General features: G+C 40.5%; 1 protein-coding gene across 1 annotated transcript in view; it reads right to left on the bottom strand.

Annotated features, from left to right (window-relative positions):
- The window catches only part of LOC138980106 (uncharacterized), a 41,650-nt gene that overhangs the window by 9,102 nt on the left and 6,296 nt on the right, over nt 1-26,252 (bottom strand). Inside the window, exon 2 of the mRNA XM_070352915.1 lies at nt 16,838-16,918. Coding sequence (XP_070209016.1) covers nt 16,838-16,918 — 81 coding nt within the window. The remainder of the gene's footprint in view (nt 1-16,837; nt 16,919-26,252) is intronic.

Raw genomic sequence — 26,252 nt, 5'->3', positions numbered from 1 at the left:
TTCAAACATGTCAGGTATATTTTCTTTAGTTCTAAACACATTTTCAGAAAAAAACATACACATCTGTATTTTCGATTCAGAAAATGATAAAGAAATACAATGCAATCATTTTTGATTCTGTAATTAAAACTTCAATTTTAATGAACCAACTCATTAATTAATCAACTTTTAGACTTTTAAGCTGAAATATAATTCCATAGTCCAGACTGGGTCAAAGATTGCTTGAACAAAATTTCTTTCAATTTTATTGAAAAACAAGAGGCGAAGCCTTCAAGGCTCACGTAAGAAATAGACAAACAGTAACACAAACTCAATCACTCCGTCACACACACACACACCCACACACACAGTAAGCTTAGGTGACACTGTGCAAGAAAGAAAGACACTAGATCTAGATCTGTCTGTCTGCATGTAGCCTACTTACAGGGACACGACTGCCAAATAGTCTCGGCCCGCTCAAAATAACAATCACCGAGACCACACACACCACGCGAGAGAGAAAGACTACAGGGAGGCATGCCGTCATGATGCATTAATTGACGTCAAACACTTTTGACCGTGACGTAATCTTATGCGAGCTTTATCCATAGTCTTGGATAACCACTCACACATAGACTCGGAAATGTTAAAGTTTCTACCACAGACATACACACACACGCACACACACACGCACAAACGCACAGACAGACAAAGTTACGATCGCATAGGCTACACTTCGTGAGCCAATGAGGTCACCACAAGGCATTTATAAAAAATAAAAATAAAAACGGAAAAGAAATGTGTGGGGATATCTTCTGGAAGAATTGAAAATTAAATGCGAAGTGGCATGAAGCTCTTTTCGGTGTTTTTCCGGATACGTTTTACACATGCATATCAGCAAAGTTTTGCTTCATACATATACGTACATATAATATATATGAGGCTTTGCCAAAAGGTGCTGGGGGGGTGCTTGGACATTTGTGACAAACTAAACCTTTTCAGTTGATTTTTTTTGGTGTTTTAAGTGATACATTAGTCTTTGATGAACACATTTGTGTAATAAAAGAATGGTTTGTGCATTTGGGAAATGTGTACGGTTTGATAATATGCCATAAAACGCCAATTTTGAGAAAAGCCACATGTGCAACAAAACTGACCACAGAAGCCATTAATATCATTTCATACAACTGGTAATGATTTATTTCTAGTAAACAGACCCTGCAGAAGCATTATCAGTCTTTAAAAGTACATTTGGAGCCAAATCTTGAATGCAGTGTCACGTAATGTCGCAAAACGCTCAAACATCATAAAAGTCAAAACTGATACTTTCTGCTAAGTAACCACAAGAAGTATAAACCCTAAAATAAAATATAACACTTCAACAGAAACACTGACACATGTTAAAAATATCCCTAAAAGTTGTTACAGTTTGCTCAAACTAGTTAAACATGTTGTTGTAGGTGTCACGTGTTACAAAAATATTGATGGACATGAAAATATTCATAATATTTGAAATAACAACCAGAATGTTATACATACACTAACTTTTCATTTACAATCTAAAGATTAGGTTATTTATGGAATATGAAAACAGAAACAATAGCAAAACATGTTAAAAGCAAGTCATAACAGCATTCTACGTGTCACATGTTACACTGTGTGAGTGGACATGAAATTATTCAAAATGTTATAAATGACAACTGTGATATTAAATAGACCTTTAGGATACATTCATATTTTGAAGATTAGGTAATTATGGAACATCAAAGCACCACAAAAAAGTAACATCATGTTCAAAACAGGTCAAATCTGCGTTCTACCTGTCACGTGTTACATGGAGTCAGTGGACATGAAATCAATGAAAATGTCAAAAATAACTACAATATTCAAACAGACATTTAGAATACAGTTTTAACCTAATGTCTATGTACATCTGGAACAAGGTTCTCAATCAAATCGAATTTTTTTAATTAGTTGTACGTAAAATCCTAGCAAAATCCAAATTTAAAAAAAAAAAACTTTGATTTTTTTTTATGTTGGGGAGGGGGGGGGGGGGGGTGGTGTTAAAACAATCTCATGAAAATATTCCTTCCCCCTGCTAACCCAAAAGCATTTTTTCAGCTTTGGCTACAATATTTACAAGGACATATATGTCTCCTCCTAAATCGTTGCACGGATATGAACGTATCCTCCTGAATCGTAACACGGATATTAACAAAAACAGAGGATCGAATTTTTCTTCAATCAAATTTGCCTCCAAAAGTAGCAAGCAGTTGTATATAGGTTACACAATATGCAAGATAATCAGAACTCGGAGTGTGTAAGCTATTTATCCCATTACTCCGACGTTTTCATTAAAAACACTTACTTTTTCCACTAAAACCTGCCCGTGCCTGTTTTCAGCTTGCCAAAAGCCTCCGCAGTCGAAATTCATGTCAATGAATTCATGCGCATAGCTAGTTCCCATTTGTCAGCATAATGGACGGCGTCATTCGACTTGTATGTAGACATTCAGTCATTCAAATTGCTTATAAAAAGGTCTGCTATCTGCTTTTACATTTTCAAAGTCATTTTAAAATATCCTTGTGTATCATGTATATGACATCGACTTTCGTTATACTCAATTCGGCATACCGGGTTTATATTTTTACCAGAATTGCGCACGATAATGGCAGCGCAACAAATTCAGTTCGGGCCGTGCTGGTTTGATCGTTGACCCAAGTCAGTTTGCATGCAGTGTTACTGTTTGTCAGTCGGGGATAGAAATGTTGGCTGTCATCGCGCTGTTATGTTTTGGTTTTCACACGTGGATCACTTACATATTCAGTCGGTCGGGTTTTGTGTGTGTGTGTGTGTGTGTGTGTGTGTGTGTGTGTGTGTGTGTGTGTGTGTGTGTGTGTGTGTGTGTGTGTGTGTGTGTGGCCGCCCTTCGTGGTCGGCTGGGCGTTAAGCAAACAAACAAACAAACTCTCTCTCTCTCTCTCATTCTCTCTCTCTCTCTTTCTCTCTCTCACTCTCTCTCTCTTTCTTTCTTTCTTTCTTTCTCTCTCTCTCTCTCTCTCTCTCTCTCTCTCTCTCTCTCTCTCTCTCTCTCTCTATATCTCTCTCTCTCTCTCTCTCTCTCTCTTCAGGAACCGACAAGGAATAAGATGAAAGTGTTTTTAAATTGATTTCGAAAATTTAATTTTGATAATAATTTTTATATTTTTAATTTTCTGAGCTTGTTTTTAATCCAAATATAACATATTTATATGTTTTTGGAATCAGAAAATAATGGAGAATAAGATGAACGTAAATGTGTATCGTTTTATAAAAACTTTTTTTTTTTTTTTACAATTTTCAGAGTTTTAATGACCAAAGTCATAAATTAATTTTTAAGCCACCACGCTGAAATGCAATACCGAAGTCCGGGCTTCGTCGAATATTACTTGACCAAAATTTCAACCAATTTGGTTGAAAAATGAGAGCGTGACAGTGCCGCCTCAACTTTCACGAAAAGCCGGATATGACGTCATCAAAGACATTTATAAGAAAAAATGAAGAAAAAAAGTCTGGGGATATCATACCCAGGAACTATCAAGTCAAATTTCATAAAGATCGGTCCAGTAGTTTAGTCTGAATCGCTCTACACACACACACACACACACACACACACACACACACACACGCACACACCACGACCCTCGTCTCGATTCCCCCCTATACGTTAAAACATTTAGTCAAAACTTGACTAATTGTAAAAAGTAGTCCATCTGTAAACTCTGAATATGCAGATGACCTCCATAAATTATTCAATTGTACTCTGAAATCAAAGACAATGACCAATGACAGTTGAGATCGAAACTCGGTTGTGATGGGATATCCATAGGATATCCATATGGTTGTGATGGAATATTCAGAATAATCACCTCCTCAGCTAACAGAGATAAAGAGGCAGGTCATGGGATAATATAAGCTAATTCAATTCGTCGGGAGAAGAATTATGGGCAAGTGTCAAACATTAGATCTACAAAGTGTCAAACGTTACGTATAGATCTACACCTTACCCTGAACAGACAGTACAATATTTTCTCAACTTTACGGCTCGTCGTCTCCATGATTTTAATCGAATCGGTGACCGGAAACGCCAAAGAAGCAAAGCTAGTGGTTTCCACGCTTTTGAAAAAAATACTCGCGAAACTTCTTTGTGAAAATTGCAAAAATAACAAAATGTGTCAAACGTTACTTTCGGACATTAAACTCCATCGATTCTTTTTAGCTGCTAGATACAATAACTTCGCAAATTCTGACTCAAATGCAACACACTGCTTTTATTTCCTCGAACACGAAACTATCGTTTTCATCCAAAATGGCGGCCATTCAAAGCACCAAGACCGGCGAAAATCGAATCTGTAAACAAGTTGGTCTGCGGACATGAGGCCTTCGAAAATAACCGGGTATTTACTGGGCGAGGTTTTCGGTAAATTCTGGTTCTAATTACGATTGTTGCACATTCTACTAAGAGTTGCATGCTTAGACTGTATGAAATACGCTGATTAAAACCGATAAAGTGATGCAGACCATGAAAAATCGAAAATTTCCCGAGGACACCAAAATGTCCAAAATTTTTCGGGGCCGTTTCTGGTGTATGTTTAAAACATTTTATTTTTTATTTAACATTCACAACAACAACAGGCTTCAAAACATTAAAAAAAGCATTCATCAAACTCCCTTTTTCAAAGCACAATACATGTAAACATGTTGGGGTAATCCAGTTAATTACACTTGCTTTCCAAAAATACATGGGTCCGAAATGGCACCTTTTGGCAAAGGCTCATATACATACATACACCATCATCCTCATCTCGATTCTCAGTCTATCTGATAACAAGGGAAGATGTGCCAGAAAGTATAAAAATCACAGTTCTTCAAAAGCTATGCATGGTACAATCAGCATGAATTTGAAAACCTGCTCTACGTCACACAGACACAGCATGTCTTGTGATTCTATCCACCCTCTCCAACCAAACTGGTTCGAATGTCTGAAAAGCTCAAACTAAGCTGCTGTTGTATTCTTTCTTGCTTTGCAGGAAATACAGACACGTCCCTTACAGGCAGCTGGTCTGCTAGCGATTGGGGTTTCTCGGCAGAAGTATCAGGGTACCCTTCCCAGCCTGTGTAGTCGAAACATCAGGAATATTTCCCAAACGGATGAAGAGTGGGGTTCAAATTCCCTGAGCTACAGCAGGCTGAAACATACTTCTACCAATTAGTTAAATCGTGTGATTGCGTTGAACTAGTATCTTTAGCTGAACAGCTTCCTTAGTATCTTTAGTTGAACAGCTTCCTGCATGTGTGGTCCGGTACATGGTTCAAATGCTCCAAAACTTTGTTCCAGATTTGCCGACTGTTTGTGTACTCCCGACCGCATCAGCTAGTCCATGAGCCGGTCAGCACAGCCTGTGTATTGTCTGATTGCGGGATGCCTGAAACATGTTTTTTCGAAAGTAATCGCGATCTGCACATATTTTAACATGTGAATAAGAACAGTCAAAAGTATACCGAATTTATGCCAGACTTTCTTCTTGTTAATAATTTCTTCATAAAGACTACTGGAAATAAACAAAATGTCCCCCACCCCACCAAGGCCTTAGAACACATTTGTTTTATATTTAGGTCGGTTTCTTGTCATCTGTACCGTAGTACGTCTTGCCACCCGTGCTGTCATTGCCACCAGGTATCTCAACAATCAAACTATATCAGATCTGCAAAGGCTTTTACACAGAAAAAAACCCATCTCCCGACTTGAACATATACTAGGAATTAACATCCTGACTGCTTTTTGAAGCTGGCATTTGTTTTTAAGGAATGAATTACACGTGGGTCAATTTAGAAATCAATTCATAAAAATCTACATTCGCACAGAAAGTACCCAGATTGTGGATTTCTGGTATTTGTCAAAATGGTAGGATGGCCATATCCCATGTAAGGCCTGGTAAGATTTGAGTTTGTGAACCTAATCGTTTACACGATAAGGGCCGTGTATTTAAACGGACGCTTCTATGCGTGGATGACAAATACCTAGCACAGAAAAGCACGAGTTGAGATAGTGAGCTCAATCGTTTACACGGGAAGGGCTGAGCATTTAAGAGGACGCCTCCATGCCTGGATGACAAATACACTAATGATACAGGGAATACATGTTAGTTATTTTTGAAGGACATACTCAGTTGGTAGAGCACTGAACTTGTGATCCCTTAGGTCGCAGGTTCGTCTCTGGGCCGGTGTAACACGAGAAAATTACTCCTACGAGATTTTTACTCCGGAGTAAAAATTTCGTACGAAAATAGTACTCCCTTTACGAAAACAGCACTCCCCCATTACACGAGAAAATGACTCCCCACGACAGGTGAGTTTCGAGTAAACATTTCGTACACAAATGTTACTCCCCTGACGAATAAAAAAACCTAATAAATTACTTCACCCGAACACGAGCAATTGTTTGTTGTTGTGTGTGTTGTCTTTACACCTGTTCCTTGTCCCGTTGTGCTCTCACACCGCCCCGTCCCTGCACTCACTGCTCCAACCACCTCTGAATTCCGTTCCGCTGCCAGACTTGTCGATTTTACAGACGCTCCAGGGGGGGATGTCGGGTCGCTGCGGTAGGCTACCCTCGGAAGATGACACTGCACTTCTGCTGAGTCACTTCGACGGTGTTCAGTAGTGGGTCTGTCCCGAGCTAACGGACGCAGCCCACTACCTATATGCCCCCTACAAACGACATTGACTTTAAGTCGCGGAGCCAGACTGAGTGAGCGTCCCCTCCAAAGAGCAGACCGCCACAACGTCCCTCCGTCGACCCCCCAGAACATCACACGTTGAAGACTGACAGCAGAACTACTATTCAGGGAAGGATCGAACAGGAACACTGAGACCAAGGTCACCATGAGAGCTCCAGGCATGAAGGGCCACAAGAGCAAGGACAATTTATATTTTCGATGATTAATGAAATGAGGATGATTATAATGATGATGCTTTGGATTTCCAATTTGGTTTTTGAGACTACGTGACAGGGCAGCACTCTACGCTTACTGTCATAATATATCCTGGTGTCACGTCAACCAGGCCCGAGAACTGCCGCACCTGCAGTGTTGGTCAGGTAAACAAAACCTGAGCACCCTCAAAGTCGCATTCGTTAAGTGAATGACACTCGGCTGTGTGATCCCAGCCTTCCCATAGGAACCATAGCACTTCCACTCTGGGTAGGAGCCGACCGTAGCCCGAAAAACCCTGATGGGATTCGAACCCACGACCTCCCGGCCCGCAGCCCGATGCGCTAACCACTGCGCTACGGCCGGGCCGGTGACCACGAGCAATTTAACTTCCCATGCCAGGTGTACGAAATGTATACTCCCTTGTCCCCTGTTAGTCTTGGTGGTGGAAGGGGTGGAGGGAGGGTAGCGCGACATTCGTTTGCGCGAGATCACCTATTGACATTATCCCTTCGCCCGCATCTCATTTTCGCGTACGAGATTTTTACTGGAAGTAAATAAAATGGGGAGTAAAAATTTCGTGGAGGGAGTAATTTTTTCGTGCCTTGGGGAGTTTTTTTCTCGTACGAAAAATTTACTCGGAGTAAGAATTTCATACGACATTTTTTGTCCGGAGTAAATTTTTCGTGGAGTTAAAAATTTCGTGTTACACCGGGACCGACACGGGTCAACTTTATGTGCAGACCCAGAGACATCTTGAACACACGGCCAGTACGGTATAACTGGCCTTGACAGGGAACGATTCAAGGGGGGCAATCTCAGTCATCTGAAAGAGGGAAATCCAAACGCAATCCGCCTTGTTCGATTTTATGGGCTTGGACGATAGAGAAAAATAAGAAAAGCAAAAGCTGGAGTCCAGTCTGGACGAAACTGATATCAAGAACGCAGAATTGATTTTTTCTGAGGTTTTTTTAGCCGTAAGCGCCATGTTTATCGGAGCAGGAAACTCTTCCAGAGTGAGGCCCCCTGCGGCCGCCAGCAGTTATGAGAAATTCGAAATGAGAAATGGCGCTTACGGCTAAAATAAAAACTCAGACAAAATCAATTCTGCGTTCTTGATAGCAGTTTCGTCCAGACTGGACTCCAGCTTTTGCTTTTCTTATTTTTCTCTATCGTCCAAGCCCATAAAATCGAACAAGGCGGATTGCGTTTGGATTTCCCTCTTTCAGATGACCGAGATTGCCCCCCTTGAATCGTTCCCTGTCAAGGCCAGTTATACGGTACTGGCCGTGTGTTCAAGATGACCCAGAGACGGTAGCCGTGTAACCACAGTGGCACGTAACAGACCTCGGTCGTTATGCCATAAGTACAGATGGCTGATACCACCTCAAACACGCATACATTTGTGTATCTCATCAAAATCCGTGAGGGCATACAACTCGAATGATCATATAACCCATATCTTATCCTTACGAGGGGAAATATTTAGCCTGAAGGACATGAAGCATTCTCTATTTGTTTTAAAACTTATTAACGCCTTTCTGTGCGAATGTAGATTGTGTATGAATCTATTTGTAAATGCCACACGTGTAATTCATTCCTAAAAAAAAAAAATTCAGATCCAAAAAGCAGTCAGGGTGTTGATTGTTGGTATGTGTTCAAGGCAAGTCGAGAGATAATTTTTGCTGTGTAAACTGAGCCTTGACAGATCTGATAATTATAGTGAGCATACCTCATGATACCTGTTTTGAGATGAGGATACGGTCGGCTCCTACCCAGAGTGGAAGTGCTATGGTTCCTATGGGAAGGCTGGGATCACACAGCCGAGTGTCATACAGAACTGTGCCTCTAAGCCTGTATAGACAGTTCGATTGTTGAGAATGCCTGGTGGCAGTGTATGGGTGGCACCAGGCACAGATGACAACAGACCGACCTGCATTTTTCAAAAACTTGCTCGGAGGCCTTGAAAGGGGGAAACATTTTGTTCATTTCAAGTTGAAGTAGTCTTTATGAAGAAATATTTATCAAGAAAAAAAGTCTGGCCTTAAGTAAATACAAATTAAATTCGGTATACTTTTGACAAACTATAGGTAGAAAAATGTGTAGATCGCGAGATATTTTCTAAAAAAAACATATAATTCAGGCAAATCCAAAAACAAAGAGACTGCCAACGTTCCAAAATTCAGAATAAAAAAACCAAGAAATGTAAGTTGTTGGAACGTTTTTTTATTGACAAAACAATACGTTACAGTCACAGATATTTCGACCCAGCCTCGCTTGTGTCTTCTCCCCAAGCGGTAGCACGGTACTTTTGCGAGCACCTTTTGCGAGCTAAGTATTTTTTGTAAAAATTAATATTTGTTTGTCTGTGTACTTAAAAGACGGCTGGGTCGAAATATCTGTGACTGTAACCTGTAACAAACGTTTCAACAACTTACCTTTCTTGGATTTTGTATTCATACTTCAGGCAACCAGCACACGGACAACAAATGACAGCATGAATAAAGCCAATAAATTTGACTCAAGAACTAAGTGTTTGAGGTGATGTGCATAGGTATGAATGTTGAATGAGTCTGACTAAGATACCCTCCCTCTCGTCTTACAGTGGAACATACCTTTCAAAAATATACACCTTATGTTAATTGCTCTTTATACTGCTTGAGGTTAAACTTCTTTAACATGCAACTCGTGCTGTCTAATACATACCATTAGGTCAACATACTCGTGAATGTTTCGTTTTGTCTATAATTAAACATTTCAGAAACTACTCTATCTTCCTTTCCTTTTTTACATTTAGTCAAGTTATGACTAAATGTTTTAACATCGAGGGGGGAATCGAGACGAGGGTCGTGGTGTATGTGTGTGTGTGTGTGTGTGTGTGTGTGTGTGTGTGTGTGTGTGTGTGTGTGTGTGTGTGTGCGTGTAGAGCAATTCAGACCAAACTACTGGACCGATCTTTATGAAATTTGACATGAGAGTTCCTGGGTATGATATCCCCATACATTTTTTTCATTTTTTTGATAAATGTCTTTGATGACGTCATATCCGGCTTTTCGTGAAAGTTGAGGCGGCACTGTCACGCCCTCATTTTTCAACCAAATTGGTTTAAATTTTTGTCAAGTAATGTTCGACGAAGCCCGGACTTCGGTATTGCATTTCAGCTTGGTGGCTTAAAAATTACTTAATGACTTTGGTCATTAAAAAACCGAAAATTGTAAACAAAATTTTTTTATAAAACGATCCAAATTTACATTCATCTTATTCTCCATCATTTGCTGATTCCAAAAACATATAAATATGTTATATTTGGATTAAAAATAAGCTCTGAAAATTAAATATATAAAAATTAATATGAAAATTAAAATTTCGAAAGTAATTTAAAAACACTTTCATCTTATTCCTTGTCAGTTCCTGATTCCAAAAACATATAGATATGATATGTTTGGATTAAAAACACGCTCAGAAAGTTAAAACAAAGAGAGGTACAGAAAAGCGTGCTATCCTTCTCAGCGCAAGTACTACTCTGCTCTTCTTGTCAATTTCACTGCCTTTGGCCTGAGCGGTGGACTGACGATGCTACGAGTATACGGTCTTGCTCCGTTGCATTGCGTTCAGTTTCATTCTGTGAGTTCGACAGCTTGACTAAATGTTGTTATTTCGCCTTACGCGACTTGTTTTTTATTATTCGGAAACATACCTAACTTTATTTGAGACTACTTCTATAGATATAAATTTGCAGGTTGACGAAACGTGAGTTATGAAAGAAATTCAATCCACATCTCACTCAGCACAGAAAGCATAGACAATTAACATTAGGAGAAATGAACTTTGACTTTGTTCTAAATTGTATTATTTGGATGGTATCTGCCAAAGACACTGCATCTCTTTTTTTGCAAAGTTAGAATAAAAAACGCTGGCGCTGGACCCGAGTACTCTTCAGACTGGCTCGCTCCCCCAGTATGAAAGTTTTTGTCTTGTGCACGTGGATTTAAAAAAAAAAATTAAAAAAAATTATTTATTTATTTTACACAATTAAAAAAACTATTAGAGAAAAATTAAACATTAAAACGTTCATAATAAACAATAGTAAACAAGAATTAAAAAAAAAAAAAAATAGACCGCCCATGCCGGGAATCGAACCCGGATCATTTTGGCCATAGACTCTCTCGTGCTCTCTGTCTCTCTTTCACCGAGACCAAACCCTGCATTGTAATTTCTTTGCTGAGACCATTTCCCCATCCGTTGTCTGGCTTGCAAATCATGCTTTTCTCGTCACTGCGTGACGTGTTCGCCGCTCAAGTCTCCCCTTTAGTTCAGGCTGTTCGCAAAGCGACCAGCCTCCCACCGCAAAAACTCCCACCGTTAAGAGTGGCTTTTGTGATTTATTTCGCATTTAGGTCCCAGGTAACATTATGAAGTTTTAATACGATCAATCGGACCTATTATCAAGTTAGTGTATCAACTTTTGAACGAACTGCGCCCAGTAGTTTCCCAGCAATAAGCTGTTAAGTCGAGACAGACAGACACACACACAGATACACACACAGACACACAATTAAAGTCTGCTGGACCCAAGTACTAGCGTACTCGGGGATAAGGCACTGATCTTCAAATCAAAACGCAAATCTTACAACGAAGCACATTGGTCTTCTCCTGTGGTGATTCTGGATGGCAGTTACAACAGGAACAGCAGGACTGGTCAACAGGGAAATCTGGATGGTGTCAATGTCAAGTGGTCTGTTCTGATCAGTGGCCGTGAGCGATAGTGAAAGTTCTTTTACCTCTGGAAGTAAAAGAAGAGAGACAATGAGTGTGATTATAAATCAATTCGAACGTATGCATGTATAGAGTACACTGAACATTTAGACACCCTCTGGAAGTCGTCTAGATGTTATCCTGTGTGTATCAATGTAGCAAATACACTTACTGTTCCCGTATCTAGCATGCTGGGGACTGTTCACCTTACCAGTAGTACAAACACCAAAAGCTTAGATCTGGTGACAGTAGTAAACTTTGATTCCAGCAAACACTGCCAATGTCATGAATTGACATCAGGGGGTAGTTTGCGACTAAAAAGATTACTTGACACACGCATTGTCTTAGCTCAGACCGTTCTATAAATCTATAGATCTAGCCTGTGGCGCATCTGTATTCCAGCGATATCAGCCGAACCCAGACACACTGTTAAAGGCACAGTAAGCTTCCCGTAAACCATCACAGATACGGTCAGGCTTTTACACACAGTACAAACACCCTTTCATTTAAACACTCACCGATTGAGAACATCCTAGGTGCCCTCCGTAAAGAGCGAACAATTTTCAAAGAATTTATTTTTGCGTGGTTTATCTTACCCCTGAGCCATCGTGAACCCGTGTGATCCAGTTTCCCTTTTTCACAATGTAGTCGTCAGTTAGTCATTTGAATGCGACTCGATGTGAGCTTATTTACAATAGCACGTTTTTATGCACGAAACAAACGGCTGTGGTTCACAAGAACTCTAGCGATGGCTTTTGACTGTTGAGAGGAACGGCGATATGCATAAACCGTCGTCTGCTACGACCCTTGCGTGACCCTGCTTCCGGGCTTTTCTTTTTTCAAACTTTCACAACTTCGAATTGTACTGATCTTGTCTTGATGAAAAAAAGAATTCTTTTATGATTAAAGAATGTTTGTGTAACAAACTGTCAATTTATTATTTAGATTTTAAAAGTTAGGTCTAGCGCAAAAACGCACCACGGTCCAAAAACATTTTGATAATCATCGATCCACGGCTATCGCCAGTTTACATCGATAGAATGAGACCCCAAGGGAAGTAACTCATGTTTGACCTGAGTTCAGGATGGGTCCAAAAAGTGTTCGAGACAATCTGCAAAATTAATTCTTTAAAAATTGCTCGCTCTTTACGTAGGGCACCTAGGATGTTCCCGTTTGGTGAGCGTTCAAATGGAAGGGTGTTTGTACTGTGTGTAAAAGCCTGACAGTATCTGTGATGGTTTACGGGAGGCTTACTGTCCGGGCGTGATTTCCGGTATTGAATATTCATAAGGCCAAAAAAAAAAATTGTCTGTTTAGGGTAACATGACCAAAAAAAGTAGGGTCGGTAGGTAGGTAGGTTTTTTTTTATTTTATTTTTTTTATTTTTTATATAAATGCTATGTTGGCTGAACATTCACTTCTTATATTTGATGAATACATGTTTCAAAACTAACGTATAAATAAAACAGAGAGAAAGGGAGAGAAAGAAACGCCAAATTGAAATGTCTCTTTTTAGCATTTTTACCTTTTTTTTTTTTTTTTGAAATCAAAAAAAGTTTTTGGGTCGGCACCAAATCGATAGGGTCGGTCGGGTTACCCTAAACAGACAATTTTTTTTTTTGGCCTAACAGCCGTCCAGCACCAAAACGAGGCGCCATTGTTGTAGAGGACCAAGTCCACGAAAATAAATTCTTTGAAAATTTCTCACGCTCGACAGAAAGCAGCCAGGATGTTCCCGTTCGGTGAGCGTTCAAATGGAAGTATGCTTGTAGTACTGTATGTAGACGCTCGGGGAGCTCTGTGATGGTTTACGGGAGGCTTACTGTGCCTTTAAGGCACCAATTCGTATTCACCGCGCATCAAAACAATGTTTACTTGTATGCATGAATATAAAAGCATGTGCTCTGACCTTCAACGTATTCCTTCTGGTGAGATGATCCGCTGTTCGTCACCACGGAGTTTCGATGGCTCGTCGACTGTACCAGCCTCGCGCAATACTGCCGTGTCCGGACTTGTATGAAGGAAAAACACTGCCAGTGGCCACATAATTAATTTCAGATGAAACACCAACTTGTGCTGCAGAAAAATGGCGAAATCTGTGTCCAGAAAGTGCCCGACACTTTGAAATCTGCACGTGTGTGCTGCACAAACCTCTTCCATTTCCACAAGAGACTCGGATTGTTATGACGTCACAGTGAACCAAAAACCACGTGACCACACCTTGACCCCAGCTGGCTTGTCTTGGTTAGCCCCGCACAAATAAATCTTCAACTACAACAACAACAATTTTTTTCTCAATTTTTGGCTCACGTAAGTGTAGCCTATGCGATGCTAACTTTTGTCTGTCTGTGCGTGTGTATGTGTGTGATAGAAACTTTAACATTTGACTGAACACCGAAATACTAATTTTACCTGGTTATTATCCAAGCAACAGCTTCAAAGTATTGAAGCAATGATCAACATTTCGTCGGCACGTATGTAGTTAAAGTGTGTATCCAAAGAAAACGGGTGGTGGGGTTTTTTTTTTGGGGGGGGGGGGATAAAAACAGGTGACTGGTTTGTGTCGTGTGTGGTATGTAGACCAGGTCAGGGGTCAAGGTTAAGTCAGATCGCGTGAAGGATTGTGGTATAGATACAGTTCTCACCCAGCTGCAGTTCGCCGATTTGGGGAAGACGATTTCACATTGTTCGGTTTCGTAGCCCCAGAAAAATAGTCTAGATAAAGAATTAAGATACAAAAGGAGATTTCCTACAGGTTGATCTGCACAGCGTGTTTCCAGTGTGTGCGCGAGGAAGCGCTGTCGAAAGCGCAGTGTCGATCTGGCAGTCGTGTCCCCGCAAGTAGGCTACAGACAGACAGATCTAGATCTAGTGTCTCCCACTCTTGCACCGTGTCACCTATGCTTGGAGGGAATGAGTTTGTGCTACTGTTTGTCGATTTCTTACGGGAGCCTTGAAGGCTTCGCCTCTTGTTTAAATATTTTTCCTGGGATGTTTGTAACATTTGGCATTCGATATTCAAGTTTTTGGAGGTAGACTACTTCAAAACCTTGGACTTTTCCTTTAAAGGCACAGTAAGCCTCCCGTAAACCATCACAGATACTGTCAGGCTTTTACACACAGTACAAACACCCTTTCATTTAAACACTCACCGCTTGAGAACATCTTAGGTGCCCTCCGTAAAGAGCGAGCAATTTTCAAAGAATTTATTTTTGCGTGGTTTATCTTACCCCTGAGCCATCGTGAACCCGTGTGATCCAGTTTCCCTTTTTCACAATGTAGTCGTCAGTTAGTAATTTGAATGCGACTCGATGTGAGCTTATCTGCAATAGCACGTTATTATGTACCTCTGACTATGCACGAAACAAACGGCTGTGGTTCACAAGAACTCTAGCGATGGCTTTTGACTGTTCAGAGGAACTGGCGATAGGCATAAACCGTCGTCTGCTACGAGAACCACGACCTTGCGTGACCCTGCTTCCGGGCTTTTCTTTTTTCAAACTTTTAAAACTTCGAATTGTAGTGATCTTGTTTTGATGAAAAAAGAATTCTTTTATGATTTAAGATTGTTTGTGTAACAAGCTGTCAATTTATTATTTAGATGAAAAGTTAGGTCTAGCGCCAAAACGCACCACGGTCCGATTGTCTACTGAGACAATCCGCAAAATTAATTCTTTAAAAATTGCTCGCTCTTTAAGTAGGGCACCTAGGATGTTCCCGTTTGGTGAGCGTTCAAATGGAAGGGTGTTTGTACTGTGTGTAAAAGCCTGACAGTATCTGTGATGGTTTACGGGAGGCGTACTGTGCCTATAAGTAGACACATTCAGATCAAAACAAGGACAATTGACCGATCTGGTGTAACCTGAGCCAACAAATTACCCGACTACTTTCTAAGATCACCACTTAGAAAAGAAAGGTCGGCTCCTAGGGGTGTCCGCGGGCATGCCCCCCCCCCCCCCCCCCCCGGACATTTTTTGATACAAATCAAGGAAAATGGAGCAATCTGATGCAATCTGATTCTCAGCCATAAGGTTTTCTTTATTATTAATTTTTTTTCTTTTTTCCCCCTCTTTATTTTAGGCTAGGGGGGGGGTTCCGGAAAACCCAGAAAAAAAACCTGGATCCGCCCCTGAGAACAAGCAAACTGACGTTTGAATCATACTGATAAAAGAAACAAACATAGTAGAAGAAAATAGAGGACAAAAACAAGTCCCAATTAAGCAGACGGACGGACGAACGGACGAATATTTTTATTTTACGAAAAATTGACTCCGGAGTAAGAATTTCGTACGAAATTTTTACTCCGAGTACACCTGTCGTACGAGAAAAGAACTCCCAAAGGAACGAAAAAGTTACTCCCTCCACGACATTTTTACTCCCCAAATATTTACTACGCGAAAATAGGATGCGGGAGAAGGGATAATGCCAATGTGTGATCTCACACAAACGAATGTCGCTCTACCCCTCCCTCCCTCCACCCCTTCCACCACCAGGACAAACAGGGGACAAGGGAGTAAAAGTTGCGTATAACTGGCGTAGCCAGTAAATTGCTCGTGTTAGGGTGGGGCTATTTATTCGTTATTTTCTCGTCAGGGAAGTAACGTTTTCGTACGAAATGTTTACTCGGAACACACCTGTCGTGGGGAGTAATTTTCTCGTGTTATGGGGGAGTATTTTTTTCGTAAAGCCGGGGAGTAACATTTTCGTACGACAATTTTACTCCAGAGTAACAAATCTCGTCGGAGTAATTTTCTCGTGTTACACCGGCAATAAAAAGTAAGAGATGAAGAAAGACGACCACTAATAACAGTACAATGTCCCACTTGCAGGCAGACAGACATACATAGAGACAGACAGACAGACAGACAGACAGGCAAGCAGACAGACAAGCCGACCAAAAGTAAGGAATGAAAGAGACAACCCAACTCATAACAGACGTTTTTCCGGAACCAACTCGAAGTGCAATGTCCGCTCTATGTGTGATGGCTTTTGTTCTTTTCAACAACATATTCATTATAATGTTATCGGCGTTAAAACGTATGTCGCCTGACCTTAAAAGAATACCACTCTTCCAGGGCGCATGAAAACTGCCCCGACAGAGTTACTTCCCAACATTTATCTATTCAACTTACTAGTGTTGGAACTCTTGTGGAGACGATTGTGGCACATTCCCAAAGCTTTGCGCGGAAAGGTCTGTGGTCGACACATCCAGCCTACAGACAGATTTAAAAGAAGTAAAATGAATGAATCAATCAATCAATGAATCAATCGACCAATCAATTAATCAATCAATCAATATTCCTTTTAGAGACATAGATATATATATATATATCAATACTGTCACGTACATGTACAGTACCCACCCACCCACATATATCCATCCATCAATCCCGCATTAGCGGCACGCTCCTCGTGTAAACAAACGTTTCAAATCCGGCCAGGACTGTACATGTACAGATAAGACCACCCCTCCACTTGGTCACATACCAATAATGAACAGCCTGTGTGCTCTCTGTGAGTGTGAACAGTGGCGTTTTTTTGGGGATGAATTACTTAATCGCTAATTCTAACTCAAAACGCAAGCAGTCGGGGTTTTGATTTTTGGCAATGACAAAGTGGATGGATGGTCTTAGGCCAAAAAAAAAAAGTTGTATGTTTCTGGTCACCCGACCCTACCTAGTTTTTTCCCGCCGAGTGCCGACCCTAGACTTTTTTTTATTGCATTTGTAAAAAAAAGAAGAAACAAAACTTGACTAAATATAAAAAGCGTCAAAACGAAAGTAACAGACGGCAGACGACATAAGGGGGATAACCCCGCATCCCTTTTGTCTCATTTGTTTTGTAATGTGTTGTCTTTCTCTTTGTATAGTAAGTCCAGTCTCTTTGCGTCACTGTATAGTTATTTTCTACCCTGACCAAAAAAAAAACCAAAAAAAAACAACAACAAAATCCCTACCTACCTACCCTATTTTGTGTAGCCATGTTACCAGAAACATACAACTTTTTTCTTGGCCTTATCCCATGTAAAAGCTTGGCAAGACTGATCTGAGATGGGAAACTTAACTGTGTTCATGAGAAGGAGTGTGTTCATTTCTACGTTGCATGCAGGGTTATTTTGTGGTCTGTCTGTCTGTCTGTCTGTCTGTCTGTCTGTCTGTCTGTCTGTCTGTCTGTCTGTCTGTATGTATGTATGTCTGCCTATCTGTCTGTCTCTCTGTCTGTATGTATGTATGTATGTATGTATGTATGTATGTATGTATGTATGTATGTATGTATGTATGTATGTATGTATGTAAGTAAGTATGTATGTATGTATATATATATGGATGTATGCGTATACTGTATGTATGTATGTATGTATATGTATGTATGTATACATGTATGTATGTATGGATGGATGGATGGATGGATGTATGTATGGATGTATGTATGCGTATACTGTACTTGGACTTGTGTGACTTGCAATAAAGGCCGTGAAAGGTGAATGCTCGCCCTAATAGGCTTGAGGTTTGCTGGCCGATGTGAATGCGTGATATATTGTGTAAAAAATTCCATCTCACACGGCAGAAATTAATATGTAAAGCGCATTGAGCATATATATATATATGATTATGCGCTATAGCAAATGTCCATTATTATTATTATGTATGTATGTATGTATGTATGTATGTATGTATGTATGTATGTATGTATGTATGTATGTATGTATGTGTGTGTGTGTGTGTGTGTCTGTCTGTGTCTGTCTGTCTGTGCGTGTGTGTGTGTGTGTGTGTGTGTGTGTGTGTGTGTGTGTGTATGTATGTATGTATGTATGTATGTATGTATGTATGTGTCTGTGTCACTGTACTGGAGGGTTACGCTGGAGGGTTACGCTTGAGAGTTTGAGTACTTTTACATAGGTTTGGTATTGTTACTATCGTTTCTGAAAGATTTTCACTTTTTTCCTTTCACAGTTTCGAGACGTTGCGAAGCGGCAGATGTTGCCATTTATTATTGCCTGACCCACTTTTAATATTGCAACATCACCTGTTGAAATCACGAGTACGAGTGTGTGTTTTGTGTGTATTACATAAATGTGCGAGCAATTTATTTTCTTTCTGAGTGTTTTTGTTGTTGTGGTTGTTGTTGAATATATATATATATATATATATATATATATATATATATATATATATATATATATATATATATATATATATATATATATATATAAAAAAAATTTTTATACGTTCAAACTTTTTGAAGCTTTTCTTCAATTTTGGGTTCTTTCTCGCTTGCTTTTGTTTGTGTCCTACCCGGGGTACCTATCTACCGACCCAACTACCCTAAACCCTTATCATTGACCCCCAAACCCCCACCCCCACCCGAGGGACGGACTGACAGATAGGAGGACAAAAGACAGACTGACAGGGGACGGACGGACGGACAGAACAAGATTCAGAAGCTGTCCCGGGAAGGCTTAGGCCTATAGAGTAAGACACTACTCATGAAAAATATGTTAAACTTCTTTTCAAGGCTTTTTCTTCTCCATTCTTTTGATTTCGCAGCACACACAAAAATGCTTTGCAGCTAGGCTTATGTCACTTTTGTTCGCCACTCGGTTTTGTTGGTTTATGTTTTTACAATTTCTTCAACGGGCTGTATATGACTAAGTGCCAAAAGGTGCGCACGAAAAGCGGACAAAGGGGCTAAAAAATAAAAGTTGACAAACACGACTGATATTGTGATTTTTGTTAAGACAACAGATGCTGGAACCCAATTACGAAAAGAAAAGATAAATTTACCCAAATGATTTTACAAATAACGATAATTTTGTTCGTTATATCATTCAAAACGGCACTGAGTCATAGCATTAAGGTTATCTCGCACGTTTTTAAAGCTAGGGCTTTGAAACTTGGCACACAACCAAAGTATAATGACCTCCAGGTATGGTGCACATCACATTAAACAACATTGAATTTCAAGGTCACAGCGAGGTTAAATTTCCTTTGCAAACTGGAAAATTGTCGTTGTCACGTCTTACATGTTTTAATACTAGATCAGTTAGACTTTACATACTTCACATACTTTCAGCATTTTTATAAAACCTCATTAAAAGTGACCTGCTGGTTAATCTTTGTCAAAGTTCAAGGTCACAGCGGGGTCACATCTGGTCCAAATGTGGAATATTTTCAATTTATTCAGCGCGTTTATAGCACGAGCTTTGAAAATACACACAGTAGAGTAGTCAATGTAAATTACACCTCTGAATAATTCTAAGAGTCCATATTTTTTACAGAATCTAGAAGAAAATACAATTTTACATATGCCATGCATTTTCGAATGAATGAGTCCCACCAGAAATTCCGTAAAAATTAAATAAACAAAAATAAAATCAAAGAATTCTGACTTTTGCTTCATCCCTGCTGCCGTACAACTTGACCTTGCCCGCAGCGCGAGCGCATCTGTTATCGGTGTAAATCTGACACCGCCGACTCGTCTGGAACCAGTTGTTCAGTCATACTGCCGGAGACTAAGGATTAAATCCTAAAGAATTTATTTTATAATGGCTGCGCTCAGCATGGAACACTTAACATGCATACACAATTCGACTCCATTTGAAGATCGCACGGCCGAGATATGATCGATTAAAAGTTCGATACAGAGAGATCATGGCATCACTCGCCTGCCATTCTGCAGCAGGAAGAGGGGGGGATGAGGGGGTTCCTGGATAGAGGGTAAGGGAGGCTGGCTATCAGTAATCTGATCGCCGTGACCGCGCGCTCGCCGGATGCTCTCACCATAACTCTGGTCTGACAGTACAGCCTGTCTTTGATACCATCTTGCTGGAATCTTCACAGTTTGATTATTTGAAGCAGTTTTTCACTTCAGTCTTTGTGATACACCAGAGCTGCATGGACGTTTATTTGTGGTCATCTACAACTTTAAAACAATGAAGGTTAGTTTTGGTTTGACTATTCCATAAAATACTTTAACTGAAGGTTTTACTGTCTGTACTGCCGCCTGAAAAACTCTCTTTTAGCAAGGATTTGTATGGCTGAACATTCCAGTCAAAATTCCTATTTTCTTGTGTTTTAGTTGTTTTCCTCTAGAATCAACTGATTACATAAGTAACATGCAGGACGCACTATATATTATTGTGGTATTTAATGGTGGTGCTGTTATCAATGTTGAACATTACAAATTTGTGTTCATGAAAACTATTTTACTTGCAGCACTTCAAAGGCTACCACAATGGATGATCCATTATAAACCTGTCCAATATGCAACGAACCATGTGACGTCGAGTTTAATACCCTGGGAAAGAAAGGATGTGCAAGTATGTTCTCTCTCTTGATTTGTTTCAATTCTTATGATAAATTTGAGTTTCTTAGTGTTCTGTATACTATAACGTTTGTTTGTTTGTTTGTTTGTTTTATGTCCTTTTTTATTTTGTTTGTTTTTGTTCTTTTGTTGTTTTTTCCCTTTGGTGTTCTTTTACATGTTGTGCTGTATTTGTAGTTTGTTGTATTACTGGGTGTCATCCAGTGAGACTTATCAAAGCAAGTGTGTGGGGTCATAGCCGGTTAACAAATTGCGTGCTTCTGTTGAAATGTCTATAAAAAAGAGTTTGTAGTGAGCAATGTTATTTGTTTGTTGATACAGGAATCAAGGATTCGAGCCAGAGAAGACAGAACAGAACCGTTCAGCCTACAGTTGGTCAAAGGGTGCACATCGAGTGTCGAAGGGATTACACCAACGACAATAATATCGAGAAAGACTTAAGACAGCAAAACAGAGATACCGATAAGACTGAGCTTGGAGAGCGAAGCACACGATCTAAGCAACACAGATTTGACTTTGCAAGTTGCTGCTTTTTCTGTGGGACTCGGGTAAATCTTTCCAAAACACGTGGACCTGATGAGGCATACAGAGTCAGAACATTATCTTTACAAACTGAAATTTTGAAAAAATGTGAAGAAAGAAATGATGAGTGGGCAGATATCGTCAAGGGAAAGCTTGAATTTGCAAGAGACCTGCATGCAGCAGATGCTGTGTACCATATAACTTGTAACTGTAACTTCAGAGCGCTTGGTCTGTCAATTCCCAAACGTTATAATGACAAGCCAGGTGCATACGCACTGACAAACGCTCCAAGCCGAAGTGTGGGTAGACCACCGGACACTGAAAAACTTGAAGCTTTTGAGAAAACAGCAGAATATCTCATTAACCACGATGACGAACAGATCACCATCGGAGAGCTTGTGCAGAAAATGCAAGAGTTCAGTGGAGGGGTTGGTTACACCACCAAATGGATGAAGGAAAAGCTCTTGAAGAGATTTGATGAAAAAATCATCATAGCGAACATTCTGGGCAAGTCTAATGTTGTAACATTCCGCACAACAGCTAAATCCATTCTTCATGATTTCTACAGTTCTCCGAAGACTAATGACGACGAAAGTGAAAAACTGAAGCTGGTGAAAGCTGCTGCAGCACTGATAAAGAGTGAAATAAAAGCTGCTTCTGCAACGACAAACAAGGAATATCCAACATCAGAGGATATTTCTTCAGGGGCGTACAACCTGGACTTTGTTCCCCAGTCCCTTCAGCTTTTCCTGCATTTGATTTTCAGCGAAAAAGATGCTGACAATAAAATTGCATCTGTGGGACAAGCAATTGTCCAGGCAGCTCGACCTAGGGTTGTCATCGCCCCACTTCAAATTGGACTTGGAGTCCAAATGCACCACCATTTTGGCTCCCGATATCTGATCGATGTGTTGAATGCGATGGGCTTCTCGTCTTCCTACACAGAGGTGCAGAGATTTGAGGCAAATGCAGCTGTGTCCCAAAGTACAGATATTCCAGGATGTGCCAAGAATGTGATTCTACAATACGTGGCTGACAATGTGGATCACAATTCCTGTACCTTGGATGGATACAATTCTTTCCATGGTATGGAAATGATTGCTACCACAACTCCTGGAACACGACGAACAACGCCTATTGCTAGGTTGGATGTCACCTCCAAAGTCGAGCGTTTTCTTCTTGCCAATGATCAACATGAACCCTGGTGATCTGACTTGCATTCACTCTACACTGCTGTTCACGGCGAAGGAAGCAAAGAGACATGGCTCGACTCCAGTGCTCACTTTCGACCAGCCCCTATTTTGGAAAGCCCATGAGATCGTCGCCAACAAACCTGATGATGCTGACTTGGCCTCCATTGTTCTAAGGCTTGGAGGTTTTCACATGGAAATGAGCTTTTTGGGCTGCATTGGACGTTTGATGGAGGGCAGCGGTCTGCAGGAGGTGCTAGAACTGACATATGCACCAACAGCTGTCAACTACATGCTTCAAGGCAAGGCAGTGTCCCGAGCAGTTAGAGGCCACTTTCTGGTTGACTCGGCTCTGAACGCACTCCTGACCTCACAAACGTTCAAAATCTCTCTGCCACTCCCAGACCTGGATGTGACACTAAGTGACGTCTCCATTGAGGAAATTGATAGCACAGATGTACCAGAAGATGTGCAAATTGCTGGGACAGTGGATGATATCGCGCCATCAGCAAATGAAGATGCTCCTGTCTCATGTGAGGAGCCTGATGGGGACCTTGCCCGTGCAGCCAACATGTGGGACTTGTTGATGAGTGGAGCTATCCCGCTAGGAGAAGTTTGCGTTGATGAGACAATCGCATCGATTCAGCTAAAACTAGAACGCCAAAAGCAAACCCTCAAGTGCCACCCCACAGCTGCACTGTGGATTCAGTACATGGACATGGTTGACATTCTGCGCAAGTTCCTCAAAGCTGAACGCACAGGAAACTGGGACCTGCATCTGTCCACTGTCCATGAAATGATGCCTTTCATGGCAGCAGCAGGGCACAACCTCTACACCAAATCCCTCCACCTGTATCTCCAGGACATGCTGCAGCTGAAAGAAACTCACAAGGATGTCTACCAGAGCTTCCAAGCCGGTCACCATGTACGCAGGACGGATCGATGTTGGGCAGGCCTTTCTACAGACAGATGATTAAGAGAACAACTAGCATTGCTCTTTGGAGAATGTAGAAATATGTATTGGAGACTTTCTTTATTTCTATGACAGTGACCGGTGTGAGATGTTTTTCAAATGTACAAATGTGTATTGGAGCCTTTCTTTATTTCTATGACAGTGACTGATGTTGTGAGATGTTTTTCAAGGGACATAATTATTATCATTCCTGTTGTTTCCTGATTTTTTTCTGATTACGGAATGTGTTCACAGATATTTGTATTCAGTGAATGCATTCATTGAGTGTTTTATGACTGCTTTGATGCTCAATTCTGCAGTCTGCAGTCGACCAATGCATGACTAACGCTGTGAATACATTATTGGTCAATAATGTTTATGAATGTTGTGCAATGTTTGTGTAATGATGTTGGAGTTATGTGCTTTGAATTTAAAATGTTGTCGATTATTTGATTATGTGATGCTTTATCTAATCAATTGCCTTGTTTACGTTTGTTGTTTCATTGCTTGTGTTTGAATGGTTTTGTTTTGTATACCCTGCTCCCTTGTCACGCGGTAGACTATCCAGCGACTTCCTGACATCATTCATCTTACTTTTCTTAGTTTACACTGCAAACTGTGTGGCCTTTTTACATGTTGCTTGAGTGCGCTTACATTCTCCTGTACAGGAATACTTATGTTTTTGTAGAACAAAACCTTCACAAAGATGATGTTTGGTTTAAAATGAGTACAGTATTCTACTTTTAGTTGAAAACAATAAATATGACCTTGTGTACCAATTACTTTGGAATTTCCCCTCTGTGTGTGTGTGTGTGTGTGTGTGTGTGTGTGTGTGTGTGTGTGTGTGTGTGTGTGTGTGTGTGTGTGTGTGTGTGTGTGTGTGTGTGTGTGTTTAGTGCATGTATAAAAAAAAATATTCGTTATGCTGCTGAAAATGATTACACAGCCTTCACTTCACGCATAAACAACAAATTTGACCTTATGTCCCAATGACCTTGACCTTTTGATTTTTAATATCTTAGACATTTTTTTATATTGTAATCATAAACTGTGACTTGCATGTTATATTTGATGTTCGTGGTGTCAAAACAGTTCAGACAATGTAAAAAACGTAAAACCGCTTTGTGACAAAATACACACTGACAAACACACTTGATAACTTTTTTAAAAATAATTATATTTTTCTCGATTTTTGACCAGACATACTACAAACATAGCAGAACATGAATCTGAAAACAGAAATTCTTTAGCAATAAATCCTTGGTTATGGTGCCATTTTCCGTAGACTGACTAGGCAACAGAGAGTGCCACGTTTTGCACGCGTTGACTGCAATTGCAGTACAAAGTTACAGTGTCAGTCTGACCTGATGTGGTTTATTCATTGGAACTACGCTATTTTTAAAGAGGTAAGTGACGTGCATTCTTTCAGTTTTACTCTTTGTTGTCTTAGCTGTCAATTAAACGTGTTTTCTTGAAATTTTAAAAGTTTTTTACTCATTGAGCATGCACTTCTTTTTGTTGTTTTTGTTTTGATTTTATTGTTTATTTATTAATTTGATTCGTCTAACGTGCACATGATGTTCCTAAGTATAGCAAAATGCACGTAAGTACCAAACGTGTCGAAATGACAAGATCGGGATTTTGTGGGGGGCAGCTACAGCTGTAATGAAGATTTTACTCAACAAAGTATGGTAGGCGATGATGACCAAAATTCCTTTTTTCTCTTCATGCAGTACTGACAAGACTATGCTGACATGGACTCGGACCACTGCCCGTTTTGCCATGGCCTTCTCACCCAGGACGTGAACACTTTGACCAAAAAAGGCCTTGAAGGTATTAAAAGAGCCAGTGAAAAACGCGGCGTTGACATAGAAGTGAAAGAAGGACAAAACATTCATGGCAAATGCAGAGGTGAATTTACAAGCCCACATGCCATTCATCGTGATCTGCGTTTGAAAAGGAAACGTGAACACGACGACGACAACAAATGCACGTCGCTTGCGCTCTACTGCAGAGCAGTTCGACTTTTTGACATCTTGTTTGTTCTGTTCCAAGCCTGTGAATTTACTTACAGATGACAATCGCCTGAAAAGCTATTGTGTCCGTACCATAGATTTTCAGAACAGCATTGCCACAGCCTGTGAAGACCGCCAGGACAAGTGGGCACACACTGTCAAAAGCAGGCTCGAAATTCGCAATTTCGGATCTGCATGCTGCTGATGCAGTATACCACAAAGTATGCGACTCAAATTTTCGCAATGGAGGAAATGTCCCTCAACGCTTTCAGACGGCAACAACGACTGGGCCAGCACAAGCCTCCAAAAAAACGTGTGTGGGCCGGCCTGCAGACCAAACCAAGGCTGATGCTTTTGAAAAAGTCATTGACTATGTCACTGGAAATAACGATGAACAATTGACAGTCAGTGACTTGAATGACAATAGGCGACACTCAGATTGTTTCCCAAACCGCTGTTAAGGACCTAGGCGTGTACCTGGACTCTGCTCTGACAATGCAAAAACACATTAGTTTTGTTTGTAAATGTGCCTTTTTTGAGTTGC

Source organism: Littorina saxatilis, linkage group LG11 (assembly GCF_037325665.1).
Source record: "Littorina saxatilis isolate snail1 linkage group LG11, US_GU_Lsax_2.0, whole genome shotgun sequence".
NCBI lineage: Eukaryota > Metazoa > Mollusca > Gastropoda > Littorinimorpha > Littorinidae > Littorina > Littorina saxatilis.
The sequence above is the reverse complement of the archived record's forward strand: the minus strand, read 5'-3'. Positions and strand labels throughout refer to the sequence as shown.